General features: G+C 39.3%; 2 protein-coding genes and 1 long non-coding RNA gene across 3 annotated transcripts; all 3 read right to left on the bottom strand.

Moving 5' to 3' along the window:
* Positions 1-236: 236 nt before the first annotated feature.
* LOC111645887 (uncharacterized) lies at positions 237-3174 on the bottom strand. The gene is made up of 4 exons (XM_023395219.2): positions 3018-3174; positions 2522-2854; positions 1542-1693; positions 237-894 (listed from the first exon to the last, which is right to left on the bottom strand). Exons 1-4 carry the CDS (start codon positions 3082-3084, stop codon positions 808-810), a joined length of 639 nt encoding a protein of 212 aa, XP_023250987.1. The 5' UTR covers positions 3085-3174; the 3' UTR covers positions 237-807.
* A 5411-nt stretch (positions 3175-8585) lies between these two features.
* Positions 8586-18086, bottom strand: LOC111645875 (uncharacterized). The gene is made up of 5 exons (XM_023395199.2): positions 17896-18086; positions 15263-15405; positions 11675-11823; positions 10916-10946; positions 8586-9150 (listed from the first exon to the last, which is right to left on the bottom strand). The coding sequence occupies exons 1-5, from the start codon at positions 17949-17951 to the stop codon at positions 8993-8995; spliced, it is 537 nt and encodes a 178-aa protein (XP_023250967.1). The 5' UTR covers positions 17952-18086; the 3' UTR covers positions 8586-8992.
* On the bottom strand, positions 13563-15256 carry LOC147817441 (uncharacterized). Its single transcript, XR_015436372.1, has 2 exons — positions 14417-15256; positions 13563-14282 (listed from the first exon to the last, which is right to left on the bottom strand). It is a non-coding gene; the product is annotated as an uncharacterized LOC147817441 (long non-coding RNA).
* Positions 18087-18142: the final 56 nt, after the last annotated feature.

The raw sequence follows: 18142 nt of genomic DNA, 5'->3' as shown, positions 1-18142 counted from the left end.
CTTTTTGTTTTTGTTGTTTCATCATGACATGATCATTAAAATAAGAATATCCACGCATCCTGTTATATTCCATATGAGTAACACTTTAACCCCCTGTATTTAGCATTTATAAGCACTATATAAACATTAAGTGGTTTATAACATACTATAATGTAGTTTTAAGGTGATTTGTAGGTTGGGGTTATCTATATAGAGTATTTACAGCACTAAATAAAAAGGCTGATTAAGTTAAAAAATTGCTACACATCTCACAAATTTATTGCTTTATATATGCAGATGGAAAATTACAGTTATTACTGTTCAAATCTATAGTATCTATATATATTGTACATACGGCATTCAAATGAACCCCATTTTTATTAATTCAATAAATCATCTGCAATGCTGTTATAAACTTTGTACAAAACTATAAGAAATTACTGAAATTAGAGGAAAAATATTTACATTAAAAATACATTGCATCAAAAGATACAATCCAGTTTAGATTTTTTGCCACTCAAAGACTATTTTCAAAGTCGTGGAGTTGTGTTATGCAATTTTATACATCATGCCAAACCATTTCTACATGATCTTTAGTGGCAATCCAGCTTATCTCATGTTGTACCTTTTTGCAAATCACACACGTTCTTGTCTTAAGTGACTTTCACCGACATACACTCAGACACACACGGACCTGAAGAGATAACAGATTATGTTGGAGAACATGGTGAGTTGCCACAGTTCTTCACATGCATCACTTGTACCTCAGTGGTGGTGCAGAGTTTAAGGATATGGAGTTTCAGGTTGCTTGCTTGCAGGCAGACATCTTCAGTGTCTGAGCGTTCCACGCATTTCTTCATAAACATCATTGGTGGTGACACGTGTCGGTTTCACTGTAGAGTGTAACTTCTTGGTCTGGTAACAACAGAAATTGTTGTCAACATGTGATCATACAATAAGTAGGGTTTCAGTTTGTTGTTTGCTTTTCTCTCAGGTCATACTTTACCTTTGTAATATTACAACTTGTTTTGGAAACATTTTAAAGTGACATTTTCACATACTATATTTTTCTACATTTTCTGGTCAGGCGTGTTTTAAAACTTCATAATATCAAATATCTGACGCATTTAAATGTGAACTGACACCAATAATGCAGTCTAATACATTAGCCTTGCAATAATTCCTATCTTCATGAAGACTGACTTTATAATGTTCAGATTTTTTTTTTAATTATTTATTTTGTCAGGCTTTTTGTGCCTTTATCGTATGAATAACTGCCTTATTCTGACAGATGGTTCTATTATTTTGTATATCCCAATATGTATCCCAATATGTATGTGTACACAAATAATAGTGTGTTATACAGAAACAGAGTTCAGATTCTGTTTATGATGAGTACTGTTGAACATAACAGGAAAATGTCGTGTTAAGAATAACAGGAACATGGAAACAGCCCCTGAGATTCCATCACGTCTTGTGAGTCAAAGCAAGAGTACAATCAGACAAAAAAAGAGAAACACACGCACACACACATTAAATCGGGAAATACCTTAATTAAATACCTTAATGAAGATCCATGTGAGGGCGATCACGATGAAGCAGAGCAGCACAGCAACAGAGACAACAACACACACCAGGACCAGATTCAGATGTGTTTTTTCACACTCCTGCTTTGCAGCGCCAGATGAAGGAGATGGATTTGCAGACCTCTCATCTAGACATTAAGTTGGGTTATTACCAAATTGTTTTCCAAGTTACATTATGATAACAAACACATGTTTGCTGTCTGGTTTATGATCAGAGGAAAAGTTATTTTGAATGAATGAAGCCCATTATTTATGAATTGCACCCTAATGCCATCCTTTAGTTGTGAGTAGAGTTGTGAGCCTAAGAATGAAATGCTTAATAACACTGCAGTGACCAGAAATGCATATTGTACTGCAATATCAGATATGCTAGTGTAAAAAATATATTTTTAAAATCAAATATCAACATTTTTGCAATTCACCAAATATGTAACAACATTTCACTGTTATGTTAATAGATAAATATATATACATTTATTAACACACAGACTCAAGCAGTAAAGGTTTAATGTTTATCTCTTTTTCTTATGCACTCTAATGTTATTGTTTGTGGCACTGGAATTGTTTGGGAGTATTTCGTTTGCCAATTGCTTCAGTGGTTTTCCATTTTGAGTGAAATTCTTGCATTTCCCTAATACAACAGTGTTTCAGAGGAATTAGCAAGCTTAAGCAGAAGTTTACAGTTTCTGCAACACTCTTCTGTTGGTCATTTTATACCTGTCACCTTTGAATTTGAATACCTTTGAATACCTTTGAATTTCTTACATCAGTAGCTTACAGTTACAATGCACAGTTGACCCACTTTGTAAAGCGCATGTCGCGCTGCTACATGCTTGTTGAATGAATCATTGTTATATTGGCATTGAGAACAAAGTGCGTCCAGCTGAATGATTGCAAGGTTAATTTTTTAAGCTCCATAGTTTTTGTGGCAAAATAAAAAGACTTATGAGGCCCACCTGTCACCACCAGGAGTATAGATCCATTGCCTTCCAAAACTTTGCTAACAGCATTGTCGATCTCAAACATTTTGAAGACGCACCAGTATGGCCCTGTGTCAGCAGAGGTCAAGTTTTTGATGAGAAAGTCCATGTTGGGAAATGCTCCATTTAGCTGAAGTCTGTTGATGACTTCTTTGGCAATGTTGTCTTTATTTGATTCTCGGTTCTTATAAAAGATTTGAACCTCCTGACTGAGACCCTTGTTCAAAATCACATAAGTGGCTTTTTGAGAGGTCCTGCACTGGATAGTGATGTCTTCTCCAGATTTTCTCCATACCACTCCATCTCTTCCTACATATATAAACAGAAACAACAACTAGTACAGTTATCCAATTTCATCTCAATTTACTCTTGACAAAACTTTCACATACATACAGTTCATACATTCATACTGTAACTACTTGAAAACATAATTGCTTCATTTTTTTGTCATCAAACATGTAATCAGCCTTACCTGGGTCACTCAGGACTGTGCAGGTGAGACAAAGGATGGTTAGGAGCTTTATCCAGGCAGCAGACATGCTGACGGTGCAAAGTTGTCGTGAGTTCTATCTTCAGTAGGAAATGTGTGTGTCTTGTCATCTGTATTAAAGGTAGCATGTGACCTACAAAAGGATGTGACAGGAGAACTACAATGCAGGAAGTAACTGCAGTGTTAACAAAGGGGGAAAGGCCTCTTTTGCAGCGACTGCGCCTTGAGGTTGATTTTTTTTTTTTTCTATGGTGAAAAGTAGAGCTTTTATTCAAGCTGTCACAATAATAAAAACAATTCCCAGGACAGACTGTGTATTGATAAACATAACTGTAGAATATCTATTTTATTCCACAGTAGAGTATTTTATGTAGATATGCTCATGTGCAGACAGTAACAGAGAGAATGCCAGCCAGTGCCATGTTTCAGATATGGGTGGAGAAACAACTTCACGGGCTCCAGCTGTTGCACAAGACAATACTCATATAAAACAAGTAAGTAAAGACAGCCTGCAGACCACAGACATGCTGACACTGAGAATAATATAAATGTCACATGCAAACTAAGTTCTTAAAAGGAAGTGTTACCAGTGGGATTCAGTCTCATATCAGGATTTTTATTTTCATTTTTTCATGTGACCTTACTGTGTGTGTGAATGAATTTCAGCTAATTTGTGAAATTCTGTGCGTTGCAATGTGAGAGTGGTAATTCTAATCTGAACGAAATAATACAAATAAAGTGATTAGTCGCAGCAATAATCTAGCATGACACAGTCACACACACACAAAAAAAACTTTCTCCAACACATTTTTTCTGAACGAACATGAAGATGAACATTAGGCTGTTTTTCAACAGACCTGTCTAAACCATCAGGCACACGGAAAGGCATTGTGATTAGTTGATATGTTTTTCCAGAGCTTGTTTCTGTGTCAGACACCTGTTTTGCAGTGCCCTCTAGTGGCTGGAAAATAAACATGTCTGTCAACCTTTTCACAGTAGATGAAGGATGTGTACAGGATCTTAGCAGTATTTAAACGTTTAATAATAATGATAACACGCTATAATGTAGTCGTGAGCAGATGAAAGTATTTATTAATGTATTGATCGGCAAAAGTTGCCTATGAGTTGAGGCTGGTGTATAAACAAGTGAAGAATGACAATTTTAAAACATAGTTGTAATAATGCAAAGTATGTCTTTACAGGAGAAGATATGATTGTTAACAAATACTGTGTATTATAAAACACATACAAACCACCTTAAAACTACATATATTGTGTTACAAACCACTTATTGTTTATATAGTGCTAAATACAGGGGGTAATGATAATATAAACTGCATTGCTAGCTCAGTGCATACATACAAAATAAAACAATACTCAGTTATATGAAAACAACAATGTCCTGTTCACACTGTCAACGATTTTATACAAACTATTTTGTTGGTAGAATGTACTTAAGTTTAGTTCCAAAATAAAGAAAGGAATAACAAAATGTGACTGATGGACTGACATTTATGAGCAAAGAACAAGCTCTTGCAGTTAAAATCTCCAAAGAAGCTTCTTTATAAACCAGAACCTGAGATTTGGGACAGTGTGCAGCAGACAGTGAAACTGAATGTCCTTGGAAACCTGTTTCCTCACTACTCCAGAGCGCACGGTAAACCATGAAAACCACTGACAAAAACTACAGTGATGGTGGTAATGTTGCAGCTAGGTTGTTGACAAAAACAAGTCATCGGTCCCACAACACACTAATTCTTGCCTCCCTTCATTGGAGTCTAGTAAAATATAGAATTAAGGCCCCGCATGGCCTGGCCCCTGCTTATGTAATCGACACGGTGAGCTGTTATTCAAGCTGTCGGCCTTGCTGATAAACTGATCAAACCTTATTATCTGTTCCCCATTCTTTGTATAAATCCAGAGGTGACAATACTTATATACTGAGGTTGTAGCTCCTAAACTTTGGAACAGCCTTCCTCTTTCATCAGATCTGCTGAATCTGAGTTTTAAAAGGCTGCTTTTAAACTCTTATAGGTTATCCTTTTTTATAAATACTCTGTTGCCTTTAGTTTAGTTTACTTAACTCTTGACATAGTTGGTAGTTGAGAGTTGGTATTGAAACAAAAATATCCAACCGTATTGTCAAAAGGCAGGTGGGGCATTGATGACATATTAAAATCACAGTCATGTACCTACAGCTGACAAGGCAGAAGTACACACGATAACCAAAGTAGACTGAAACTGAGATGACTTCAACAAACTCCATTAAGTTGTCACTGTCCTGGGAGAATTGTAAACACAACATCAATAACATCAATATGGGCTTTTACAGTCTTTGGAGATAAATAAGACCCCCCCCCCCACCACCACCACCACCCCCCCTGCTGTCTCTGCCTCCCTCTGGGACAGAATGAAAAAGTCCCAGTGCATCCCACTGCTCTTTGCTCCATTAGTTCCCTTCCTCCAGTCTCATTCAGTTAAGGAGCTACAAAGTGAGCTGGAGCAGACGCTGCAAGGAGGGCCTTTTACGCTGCCTTTGTCGCTACGGAAACGGCCCTGTCCATTTGCCAACCAGTGCTTCCTGTGTAGTGCTCCTGGTGGGTGGGTGGGAGGCGTTACATTTTTGAGACTGCAGGATAATCAAGAGGATCTGTCTCTGGTCACAAAGAGGACAGGAAGAGTACAAAAATAGATTGGAAGAATATTTAATCATTTTAATTTTGCTTAATGCAGACAATACAGCATATTTTACCCTGCTGTTTTCTGCATGGTGTTAGGATACTGAGCAACATATTTAGCAGCGTATTTCCTTCAATCCCTCTTTAGCCTGCCCAGAGTAGTTGCTGAGTCAGTGTGGTATGACTGAATCAGGGTATTGATTGACTGATTGTTTGCCATGTCTCACAGAGATGACTCACCTCATTTCCCCAATTCGTTTCCACACTGGCATATCCTTTTCCTCTTCAGAGATCTCTCGGGACACACATGGCCTCATCTGGAGGGCGCGTAGTATAATGGCCCTGTCAATACACTGAAGTCGCAAATGAGCAAGGACACTTAAACATTCAGCACAGACATCAGTTAAATAACTTGGCATATGGCTGTGGGGGAGGAAAATGGTAATCTCCCATCTTTCTTGAAAGATTAGCAGGATCGTCAATGGGGATAGAATAGAGAGTCTGGTTTTACTGATTCACTGACCAGGACAAGAGAGCAAACTGCTGTGTTGCATTTGCAGCCAAATAATGCAATTGTCCACCCAACATTTTGACCTAAAAATGAACACTGGGTATCACTGGTAGATTTTTTTTACTTAAGTAGAAGTAGCAATACCACAATTTAGAAATAGTCAGCTACAAGTAAAACTGCAGCATTCAAAACATTACTTAAGTAAGGGCACACACATGTTATTAGCAAAATGAAGCTAAAGTGCAAAAGTGAAATTACTCACTAAACAGCAAAAATGGGTTTGTCATTGTTACATTATTACATGTTATACTGTTGGATTATTATTAGTGGATTAGTGGATTAACATGTATGTGACATTTTAATATTGTAGCCAGCTGCACTTCTGTATATCTTCAGCTGCAATGTAACTAGTATCTGCAGCTGCCAAATAAATATAGTGGAGTAAATGTATAAAGTAACTTAAAATTAAGGCACTAAAGTGAAGTATAAGTACCTCAAATTTGTTCTTAAGTACAGTACTTGATAAAATATACTTGGTTATTAAACGCACATACAGGTAGATCATATGTATAGCAGATGCAGACTGAGGAAAGCACCAGAGATCCAGCCTGACTCTGTGTCCTAAGGTAATAATAAAAGACACAGGACTTTCCCTGTGGGTACAGCGCTTACAGAAAACAAGCCTTCATTGACTGCTCTCCAACATCCTGGCATTTCTCCAGGGCAGGAAGTTCTTTTCCTGATCTTGAGTGACCTCTGCATGCCTTACACTGCAGATGAGGGCCGAAACACACCGCTGTGCCACAGCACTCTTCACAGGCTGCTCAAGGTTTGGCTCTGAAGGAGTTCGAGTTGTAGCTCAGGAGGCAGAAACAGAGAGAAAAGCCACTGGAACTATTCTGACAGTAATTTTTTTTTGATTGAGACCTTTGTGGCTGGTATGCAGACAAAAGGAGCTAGCACAATATATTTTAAGGATACCATTTAGTTAAACACAAGTTGAGCACAATATGAAAACTGTCAGAGAAATATCAAACTCAGATCAGAACAACCTGTCAAATTATTTCTTGCTGTCAATTCCCTTTAACTTCTAAAATCCTTGAGTCAATGAAGATAAGATTTGTCATGGCTTAGCTTCAGAGAACTATCCCACTGTGATGATCTGCCTTCTAGACCCCTTCAGCTGTACAGTAAGAGGCTTACAAATAGTCATCAAGTCAATACACCACCATTCACAAAAAACTATGGAGCAAAGACAAGATGACTTAAAGTCCAAGTAATCGCAAGGTCATGTAATAATTAGATGTGCTCTTCATACATGTAGGTAAATCTGCTGACAGTGTTGAGGTATATTGTGAGCCCTAGTTCATCTTGTTTAAATACAGCTTATTAATTTGAAGACTGCACTGAGGTCAAATTTTATTTTATTTATTTCTATGACCATTGAAATGTCCAAATTACCCTGAATGACATGTGTACTGGCTGTTACTAATACCAGTGACCTCTCCGTTTTGCTATTACAGTATCCATGCTGTTAAAAAGCCATATGTTAATTACAATATGTGGAGCTATTACTCTAGCTGTCGAATATATGCATCAAGATGGGCAATATAGACAGAATAAATGCACGAGCTGTAGGTAATATGTCCAAAATATCCCTTTTTGTACTTCACATAAGAGCAGAACAAAGCCCTTCACTAACATTAACTTTTTTTTAACTTTAATCCCAACAGGTCTAACAAAAATCAAAACAGGAACTGGTTGGGAGTTATTGTACTGCATCCTCTTTGTATGTTCCCAATGGTACTTCAGAAGGAAGTGCTCAGATTAAGACAAGCATTCCCAAATAAAGCAATCTGTAGGAGTGCTATCAAAGGTAACGTTTCATAAGTAACATTACATCTTGCATGAATCACGTTTCACCTTTTGAATCTGACTTGTTTAAAAAAGCCTAACTCTGAGTGTGAACAAAATGCATCTCCTCTCTTAAATCAGAAACACTGTAAAGACAGCCAAATAACCAGTGTATGATGTCATGAAAAGATAGGGCAGTTTCTCTTTTGACAGAACTGGCGGCAGCTTTCATGATTACTTTGGCTGGGCAGATTTCCAGTCCCGGAGCCTGTCTCTACTCTCAACGGCCACAGTCTTCAGGCTCCATCTCACTGAACATAAATAATGTTCAGCACAATGTGTGGAGCCATTTATGCACATGGAAACTGAAAAGGAGACTTTAAGTCTACATTTTTATACGTTATGTTCCTTTATCTACATTAAAGTTTAATTTTTTTTTAATATTCAATTCAGTATGATTAAATACTCCTATTACTACATAAAAAAAAGAAGAAGAATCAGCCCCAGCAAATTCATATCAATCTTTATTGTATTTAGAAATCCACGCATCAAATCTTTTTTATTATTTTTTCCTTTACCATTTACAACAGGGAAGAATGAGAGACAAGCTAAACGTCATGCCTTTCCCAGCAGGCGCGATGCACTACAGGATGGGCTGAAATGGTAGGAGGGGGGGAGATACATAAAGTGCTTTTGTCAACAGTTTTCTTCTTTTAATAGAAAAAAGGATCAAAACAAAAGGTTTGAGGGTGGAGGGCGAGGACACGAGGGTCCATGGACGTGACAGCATGAGTGCATGTGAATTAGGGAAGAAGGTGACATGATGATGAGGAGGAAGAGAGTGGTGGGGGTATTTATCTTTAAAAAATAAAAAAAGCGTTTGAATGAAAAAAAACCAAAAAAAACAAGTGGTCTCAACCCAGGATAAGGCTGGACTTGCCACCGGGTGGGTTTCTTCGGCCACCTGCGGCAGCGTTGGCACCATCCGACGGGGCGGAGGAGTCTGACGTCTCCCTCTGCTGGTCTTGCTCCTCATGCTCCATCTCCACATCGTCAGGACACTCTACAGGTGCTACAAAAAGACAACACGGTCATCTAGAGCATCCAGCTGTAGCTGATATTTAACTTAATGCAACTGCGGACGGTTTCTGGATGACAGTATATGTGATTAAGCTCCACAGATAGCTCCGCCTTATAACATCATGTTATCTGGCAAACAAACTGAAAATGTCCTCAGCAGTTTTACAACACAAAACACTGACATAGACCATAGATACAACCTTAAAAACTCTTGAAAAAACTAGAGAATATGAGGGGAAAACACAGTATTAGTGTTCTTTCAGCTTTCCATCTACCATTTGTTAAAAAATTACTTTGAGAGCAATAAAAAATTTACAATTTAATTAATTTAAATATACAATTTATAAGTCGCTTAACCACCCCACAACATGAAGTTCACTGAAGTCAAAAGCTGAGGTAGAAGTTACTGCTAGTCTGCTAAACTACGTGAGTAACATTTTAGCAGGAGTAGTTAAGCTGTTTTAATTACCCTTGACTATATTTAGTAATTATTTTCTTTATGAGGGACTAAAAGCTAAATCACCAAAATGTTAGTTCATCAAAGTACACAGGATTTCAACAATAGTAAACAGCTGGGGGTAAAAATGAAGCAAATTTAACTGTAGTCAAGCCTAGCTATCTCTCCAGCTAAAAAAGAAAATTGGCGTTTTTGACTTGTTAAAACTAACGTTAATGTTAACTGATCCTAACTAAATTTTGACTTAATATGTAGTAACTGCATTTCGACTTTGTAGGCTGGAATACATAAGTGAGGTTAGACGGGTCTGTCATGAAAATACAGTTCTAAAGTATTGGGCTCTTGTTGTCCATTAGTGCCTGAATTGCTGTAGAATCTGCACAATGAAGGGGACTTTTTAACTTTATGTCAAAAATAAGAGCAATGCTTTACTTTTTCACAGATTTTTTAATCTTTTTAGACAGAATGAAACTCAACTCCCATATATTCTCTGCCTGACACCAGAGGGAGTGGAGGGGCTGTCGTTACAACTGCATTACAGTTTATAAGACTGGTGCCAGGGATATTAGGACTGCACAGCCTGATGAAGCTCACATATTTAAACTATCTGTGCGCCAGCAAGACGACGCACTCCTGTCAACTATCCACTTCTGGCTGACCTACTCTGTGTGAGAGCAGTTTGCTTTTAAGAGATATGTGGGGAAACAAATTACTAATCACACTGTGTTGACAAACTGACTGAGGTGAAGAAAAAGTTTTTGATAACGTATAACCATTAATACACGTATATAACACTTGTGCACACACATTCCCATCACATTCAAAAGCAAATAAGTGAGCTTTGATTTCTGCATCTTCATAGTGATGTGTGGTCAAACCCTCCATTATCCGAGGAGCCAGCCACTCTCTCACAAACATGCACCTGGAGGTTAATAAAAAGCTTTTCATACTAAGTGAAGCCTGCCAACAGGGAACAGCTGCCTGACTACAGACCATCATGCCATCATGACAGGGAAAAACCACTTCAAAGAGATCATGTGATGTTCACTTAGAAAGGGAGAGCATGTGTACTGTATCTTTAAAAAAAGTTTTGGTATGCCAGCAGCATATGGGACAAGACCAGTAGCCACAATCTGATCTTTTAGAGGCGAGGGAGAGTGGAATTACCTGATCTGTTAGAGTGTACCATGGAGCTATTCACTGAATAATCTAAGTCATGCACTGCTGTTTAGACATAGTGAGAGTGTGACAGAAACTTAAAGGCCTTTTTATAAACAGCGGAAGAGTTGAGGACACTTACCATCGTTTGCTTGTTCTTGGCCATTCTCACCCTACAATGAAAGCACGAGACAAGAATATCAGATATCCTCACTGAAAAAAAAAAAGACCCTTCCTGTATTCCTTTATCTGAATCCTATCACTTCTTCTTCTACTGACAACACAGTGCCCTGACAGAGTCTGGACAACATTAAAAGATTTTCATTGCTGGCAGATATTACAGATCCTCTGCCGAATTTTCTTGGTGTGAGAGGAATAGTAACTTTATTGTTTAAATTATGTTGTTATTCATACCACAAAGACAAAAGAGAAAATAATGTACAGAAAGATCATTCTTAGCACAGCCAGGTCATTCCAGTGAATAATGATTAATGACACCACTTCTGAGCTTTCTGATTCTTTAGATTTGATACATTTCTGAAAGGTAAACCGTGTCTTTGTTTATCTAATGGATTCTTGACTAATGACTGATATCCTGTTTCACTCTCTTTATACTTCATTCAAAATTCCCAGTTAGAAAATTCCACCCATGTCTTCAGTGAGGACTGGCTCATTCCCAGAATAAAAATTAAACCTCCACAGGGATTACAAATGTCAGAGGAGAATATCTATCAAACATCCTGGGCCAGTTTCAAATAGACGGATAGTCCTCCATCCCCCACTGAATTTTCCACTGAACTGTTGAGAATTATACTTAATCTATGACCATGTGCTTTTCAGCCCTAAACTAGGCTGTGGCTTTGTTGTGGAAACAGCGTCTGTCAGACTAAATGAGAATTACCTCTCGTCTCTGGTTCCAGACCATGGCTGCCCCAGAGTTGTGGATGGTGGTCAGTTCCGGCTGAGGGTTCTTGGGGAAGAGAAGAGGCTGCTGGCACCGCCTCAGTGGGGCTGAGGGCTCCCCGCACAGGGTCCCTGTGGGAGCCCCGCCTGGGAAGGTAAGAGGCAGATGGATAGAGCAAGAACTTTATTAAAAGACTAAACCAGATGCTTTTTTTTTTTTTTTTTAACTTTTTGGCTAACAGATTATATTGAAGCTAGATGGGAAACACAACAGACAAATGACAAAACATGAGTCAGGTTTCAAAGCAGCAGAGTCATACCATATGGACATTAATCCAATTAGCTACAAAGCCACTCCAGACCCCATGTTTCTAACCCATAGTCATCACAAGATTCATCTTCTCAGATTTGACAAAACATCAGCTTTATGGGGGAATTTGACTGAAAATAACATAAGACAAAATCACTGGGAATCAACAGGAAACATCACCAAATCCGCTCAGGCGTCTGCAACAGACCCAGAAACACAGCGGAACACTTCCAGGCAGACGACCTGAATGCCAAAACTCACATAACCCTGTAACGCCTGCATTCTCCTTCAGCAGAAAGAGCATTAAACCCAGTGTTTGGCCCACTATGGGGAGGCAGGCTGTGCTAACCCAAGCCACATAAGGTAACAGCCCTGCTCCAGCCCCAAGGGCCAGGGAGGGGACAGACTGTCTTTGTCATGAGGGGAACAACTACTGCTGAAGAAGCAGAGGAGTGGCCATTGTTGTTAATAGAGTGAAGTGAATCAGCACTGTTCAGCGCCTATTTCATTCAACAAGAGCTCCTCCACTGCTGGCTCCACATTTCTGAATCTGCTAAAGTCACTGGACAGTCAACAGCAAATAGCAAACGGAAGAAGATTAAACTAGATTCATGGGCTAGACAGTGATTCATTATGTTATCATCACTATAACGCCATCTACTTAACCTTATAGATCTCCTGAGTCCATCATATAAATGCATGATATCACTGACCTTACTGGTCAACAAGCTTGGAGACAGGAACAGCAATCATGCTGCTGCTGGTAGTCTTGGCTTCCTCTCTGATTACAGACTGCTCATCATGTGGCCAAAAGCTGAGGGCAATTGAACAAACCAACAGCTCTGGTATCTTTAAAACCTAAAATCCTGACCAACAACCTGCCAGAGACTCTGGCTGAATAACCATATGACTATTTGTCAGCATAAACATAATATCAGCACATTCCTGCAGTCATACTGGTTCTGGTTTTTAAACATTTTTAAAAACCCTAACCAAGCACCAGAATTAGCTTCTCACATTTAAATACTGCCTTGTAAAAACACAGTTTGTACACTCAAATAACTGTCAGTTCATCCGAATAAAAAAATAAATATTTTCCCCTTTATTTCTGGTTAAGCCAGAGTGTTATGTTTATTTATTTTCCAGAGATTAGTACATATAAGATGAACTAAATTTAATTGATCAGAGCATTAAAAGATGACACCTGAAAAACTCCACAGCAACATCTCTTTCCAGAAATAATGTCCAGGTTACTTTGGATAATCCACAGACTTTGTTGTGAAAAGTTTTCATTGGAAATACTTTTACAGAAGAAACAATCACTACGCAATCTGGTTTATTCCTTAGTAAACAGGACATTGTCTTGCCTTTGTCTGAAGCTGTCATGAGTTAAATATTTGAAGTGTACATGACCAAAAACTACAACAAAAGTTGTGCTTGCCTGCTGAGGACAGACATTCAGTGATCATGAAAACCAGCTGTCTGCCGGCTCAGTGGTCAGAGAGCTAAACTATGTAAAAGCATGTGTGTAGTATGAATCCATCGTAGGACGTGTGTTGCATGGCCCCCTATCCTCTTCCCGTGACTCTAAAATCAGAAAAAGGCAAATTGAAAAGAACTGTTTTCCGACCTCTAGTTAGTGTACATAATGTTGGCAGACCCTGTGTTACTATAACAAAGCTAAAAGCTATTCCAAAGGGTAAAGCATAAGAACATACTGCAAGACAGTATTCACAAACAGGCCTGTTTTAAGTATATGAGAGGAATATTTGACTATTTGAAAATGATCTACACAGGACAGCAGCCAAAGCAAACAAACCTGTTTATCTGCACTAGGAGTTCAAACCCAGGCCAGACAGATGCAACACAATGCTTATAAAACCTGCTATTGTAATAAACCTTGCTCATTCAGGCAGAAACAGATGTCCTCATCCAAACATGGTCATTTCCTTTGTACTGTTGACAGTATTTTCTGATTTATCGGCTGATAAAAAGAGATATCCAAAATCCCCTTTGTGAAAATCATTGACTCAACAAAATGAAACAAGAATTTTGAACCTGGCTTTATCTGATATTCAGATTTCTGTTCTGGAAATATATGCAACAAGTGCAATATAATTACATAATGCATCACTTGCAAATTTAACGATAAAATTTCAGAAAACTTGTGACACAAACAACATTTGTCTTAATGTAAGAAATCAACTGGGAAGTTTTATGGTGATATCTATTAGTTAAATTTTTTACTCTATTCACCTGTAGTGTCTTGCCTTAAAGTGGGACAACTGAACTTAACCTAGACCCAAATGAAACAATGGAAACAGAAACAGGTTTTACTGTCAGCAACTGCTGATTGTAGAGGTCAGAGGCTGAAATAATGATTTTAGCGTGAATTCGTCATAGTCCACACACCCAGAAAATTTGATAAACCATGTACACTGTTTTCTACAAAGTGGCCAGTGTGAAAACAGCCTTGGCCTGAAATGGAATCCTACTGCTGTAAGTTCTGAATTTTCCGCTTTATGCACTTTATCAGATCTTTGAGCCTTACCAAACACTGAAAAAATGATTTCCTTAATTACAAGCAATAAAAATAATGCATACTTAAGAGTGAATTATGTTTTGCTCAAGGTTTACTTGGATTATTAAAAACATACAGGCAGGTACAATAATGTCAGCCAACAGTAATTTTTCATTTAAGCCTCTGTGGCTCTATGTTTGCAATGACCTTGACAACTTAAAGCCATTTACAGGTCTCGTATCCCCTGCTGCTGCATTTGCCTGCTCCTCCTCATGTTCTCAAAATAAAACTTCCCTCATGTCTACAGAAGGCCACACATTTAACCAATTGACACATTTTTAACTGACCTATTTCTTTCCAGTGAGGGCTGATCCTCATACCCATTTAACAAAGCCTAGCTTCAAATTACCCTTATCCAGTGCTCCAGGGCTTTTTGGCCATTACACTCGTGGGATGTTCTTTCTGACAACCTAAATGGAAAAATACTAAATAACACTCCAGTTTTTATCTTTTCCTAGCTCAAGTTAAAGGAATTAATTCCATGGTGTTTTTTGCTTACTTAAGACTTCTGGTAGTTCTGCCTTCTTTTGCAGGATAGAACTTGACTTTACATAAGTGCTTCCCTGGTGCAAAACTCAAACTACAGTTAATGTTATCTTGTAAATCAAAACCATATTGTTTTCATTCCTTTGGCCCTGATATTATCACATGGAAAATGAACTAAGCTAGGTTATATTGATATTAGACTGAGTTACTAGGTGGATTGTTCCTCCGATGAGCATGGGGGTCCTCAGGTTCTGCAAAGATGCTAGAGGCCATCTTGTTCTTGCGCTGGGGGGTCGAGTTGTCGTCTGTGCCAAAGGTGAAGCTGGAGTCCCCGCCTGGCGGTCGTAGTACCCTGAAGAGCAACAAATGATGAATTATAATATCAGTTGACTGACATCCTGCCGACCATGCTCCCATCCCCCACTCTTTGGGCCAATCTAAAACACAAGGCCTTAGTGTCACACCGATCAGCTGAACAGCAAAAAAAAAAAAAAAAAAAAAAAATCAATACTCAAATAAAACATGAGGATGCCTCAAGCTACTTACAGCCTTCTCCCTACCCCGCCCTAACCATTTCAAACACATAACACACACACACACACACACACACAAACACACACACACACACACAAAAAACACACAGGCTACGAGCAAGGTCTCCCCTCTCTAAGCCCCGGCTGTCAGCCTGTCAGACAGACAGTCACAATCTCTGCCCTGCAGCTGACTCCAGTCGCATATAATCACAGAGTTAGCTGGCTAGCTGCTGCCTCTCCTCAGCACAGATTCCTTTGCAGTGACACACGAGGGGTTGGTGTCAGTTCTTGGTTGCATTGTTATTCCATTTTTCAGAGAGTAAATCCAATTCGATGGCCTTTTTGGGTCAATCTTATACAATAGAGGTGAAAAGTCTGAGGTCCAAAGTTAATGTAGGTCACCTAATAGACTGTTCTAGAACAATATAGAGAGCCTGCATGCAGACCAGTGCATGGTAAACAATGCCCACTTTCCACCGACATTCCTTCCACCACAAGCTGAACAAAAGGAACACGATAATGAGTAGGGAAAACCTTTTTCCTTGCTGTGCTGAAGGACAGTTGGGGTGGACGATAGAAACTGATGTGTTTGCAGAGCCCCTGCTGGACCCCTCCCTCTTTTTTCCAGCAAACTCTCCTCTCTTCAGAGTCCCTGAAGCCACCAGCTGACACACCGAGCAGCTGTCCAAGGGCCAGGCGGACAGATGGAGTCCAAAAAACAACTCGGCTCTCGAAGCAGAACTACAAAGAAAGCAACTAGAGGAGGAAAATCCACACCGCATGGACTGTTCTGAATTTTCTCAATCAATTCTTGTATACACACTAGTGTCCGTCACACTTGGCTGTGACAGTAATGCTTAAACCAGACTTCACCTCCCGGCCAGAGAGGATGAGCTCATGCTTTCCACACGGATTGCGACGGGAGAAAAAGCTTTTAGCTGCCTGGCAGCAGACCCCACCCTAGAATGAAACTGCAAATAATATCAATGAAATGGCATTAATGTTTAGAAGCTGAAGGACAGCTTCAGGCAGGTGGAGCTAGGGCAGATAGAGCTGAGCTCCAAAGCCGAAGATGGCATGTCTGATAAGGCAGGGTAGGAGGCTTTTGATGGCCTACTAAGATTTTAGCCTAATTCTGTTTAAGTTGCTGCTCTACGGATCCTTTTGGTCAGCCAGCAGCAGAAATGACCAGCAGCTCGTACAAGGGGGTTTAAGAAGCAAAAGCAAAGAGCTAAGGAAAGATTTACAGGCTTAGCTAGCTGAAAGCCCCCACCCAGGCCCCGGCATCATCCGAAAACAGCATGCGACTTCAAAACGCTTGATGACTGACTGAGATTTGACATGCTCACTCAGCAAAGGCTATAAGTACTAGTATTGCCTAAAAACCTGATTCAGACGCCCTAAAATCATGCCTCATTATTGAGGCTGTCATAATTTAAAAGGCATTTTTCTTTGCATTGTTTTCACTGAAAAGGAGGAGGAATGCATCCAGACAAGACACATCACTTACTGGAAAGCTATGACTGCGTGCTTGGAGGATGAGTGGTCTTCTTAAGGTCTTTTTTTCCCCCATTAATATGAAGCTTTAACAACTATTGTGCGTTAAACATATCTATTGAAACCACAAAATGGACATTATCAAAGTGTCTATATACTTCATTTATCCTTAACTAACAATGAACCATATCAGAGATAATGACATATGCAGACCCCAGACTAGTCTAGGATTCTTCCTGTAATCAATCACATATTTGGACTCTGGCTAATTATCTGTTTCTTTGGTCCTGTATTGAAAAAATGGTACAAAATCCAGAGTTAACAGATTAGGTATAACAGTATTCACAATTAAAACGTGCAGCACTTTTAGAAATGACAGCAGGACAAGAGCTGTGACTACAAAAAAAGTTATTTTGTAGTCGGCCACAGCCAGTTGAGGGCTAACGTTAGGTAGCTGTGTCCATTTCTCCCAAAAAATACACGGAAAAGATCTCTTCGGCACTGGGTTTCTCTCTTTCCTTTCTTGAACTCGCATGCCTAATTATTGTACAAAGCTCAGACAGGCCAACCAAACTAACTTGATGTGGCTAAAGGCAATGGCGCATCAGTCACCCAATAAGATTAACTTAATTAGCAAGACTATGTGACAGTTTAGCTAAATCCAGAAAAATCCCTTGCCAGTCACCAGCGGGCTAATGTTAGGTAGCAGGCTGCCTTGAAGCAAAAGCAGAAAAGAGGCGTTTGCTAGCTGAGAGGCTTGCCCGCATCCCACTTCTTTTGTTCCTTCGTCTAAGGTTTTCAGCTCCTTTTACCTGGAACTGCTTTTAGCACCAGGGTCCATTCCTTGAAAGGTGGTTGTCGTCGTCATCTTTAAGGACTATTTCGATAGCTTGGCAGTAACAAATAGTCAGTGAAAAACTAATTGAAAAAATTCCTACTCCTTCCCCGTAGAGATGCGACGGGATGTAGACTCCACCCGACACTGAAAAACATATCGACGACCAGATCCGTTGGTTCTGCGGTGCCAGCCCACGAGACCCAGCCCACCAGCGTTCGACC

Source organism: Seriola lalandi, unplaced genomic scaffold (genome assembly GCF_002814215.2).
Source record: "Seriola lalandi dorsalis isolate HSWRI2012SDOR001 ecotype SW California unplaced genomic scaffold, Sedor1 jcf7180002054958, whole genome shotgun sequence".
NCBI classification, from domain to species: Eukaryota; Metazoa; Chordata; class Actinopteri; order Carangiformes; family Carangidae; genus Seriola; species Seriola lalandi.
This window is presented reverse-complemented; position numbering and strand designations above follow the sequence as displayed.

Bases quoted from the DNA above. Each gene is read 5' to 3' on its own strand.
- LOC111645875 (XM_023395199.2), bottom strand. From the start codon at position 17,951: ATGACGACGACAACCACCTTTCAAGGAATGGACCCTGGTGCTAAAAGC. The intron at 15,406-17,895 runs GTAAAAGGAGCT...GTTGCTCTTCAG, and splicing joins GGTGCTAAAAGCAGTTCCAG to GGTACTACGACCGCCAGGCG. The intron at 11,824-15,262 runs GTAACTCAGTCT...TTACCTTCCCAG, and splicing joins TCGGAGGAACAATCCACCTA to GCGGGGCTCCCACAGGGACC.
- LOC111645887 (XM_023395219.2), bottom strand. From the start codon at position 3,084: ATGTCTGCTGCCTGGATAAAGCTCCTAACCATCCTTTGTCTCACCTGC. The intron at 1,694-2,521 runs GTGGGCCTCATA...CTTAATGTCTAG, and splicing joins TATACTCCTGGTGGTGACAG to ATGAGAGGTCTGCAAATCCA. The intron at 895-1,541 runs GTATTTAATTAA...TGTTGTTACCAG, and splicing joins TCACATGGATCTTCATTAAG to ACCAAGAAGTTACACTCTAC.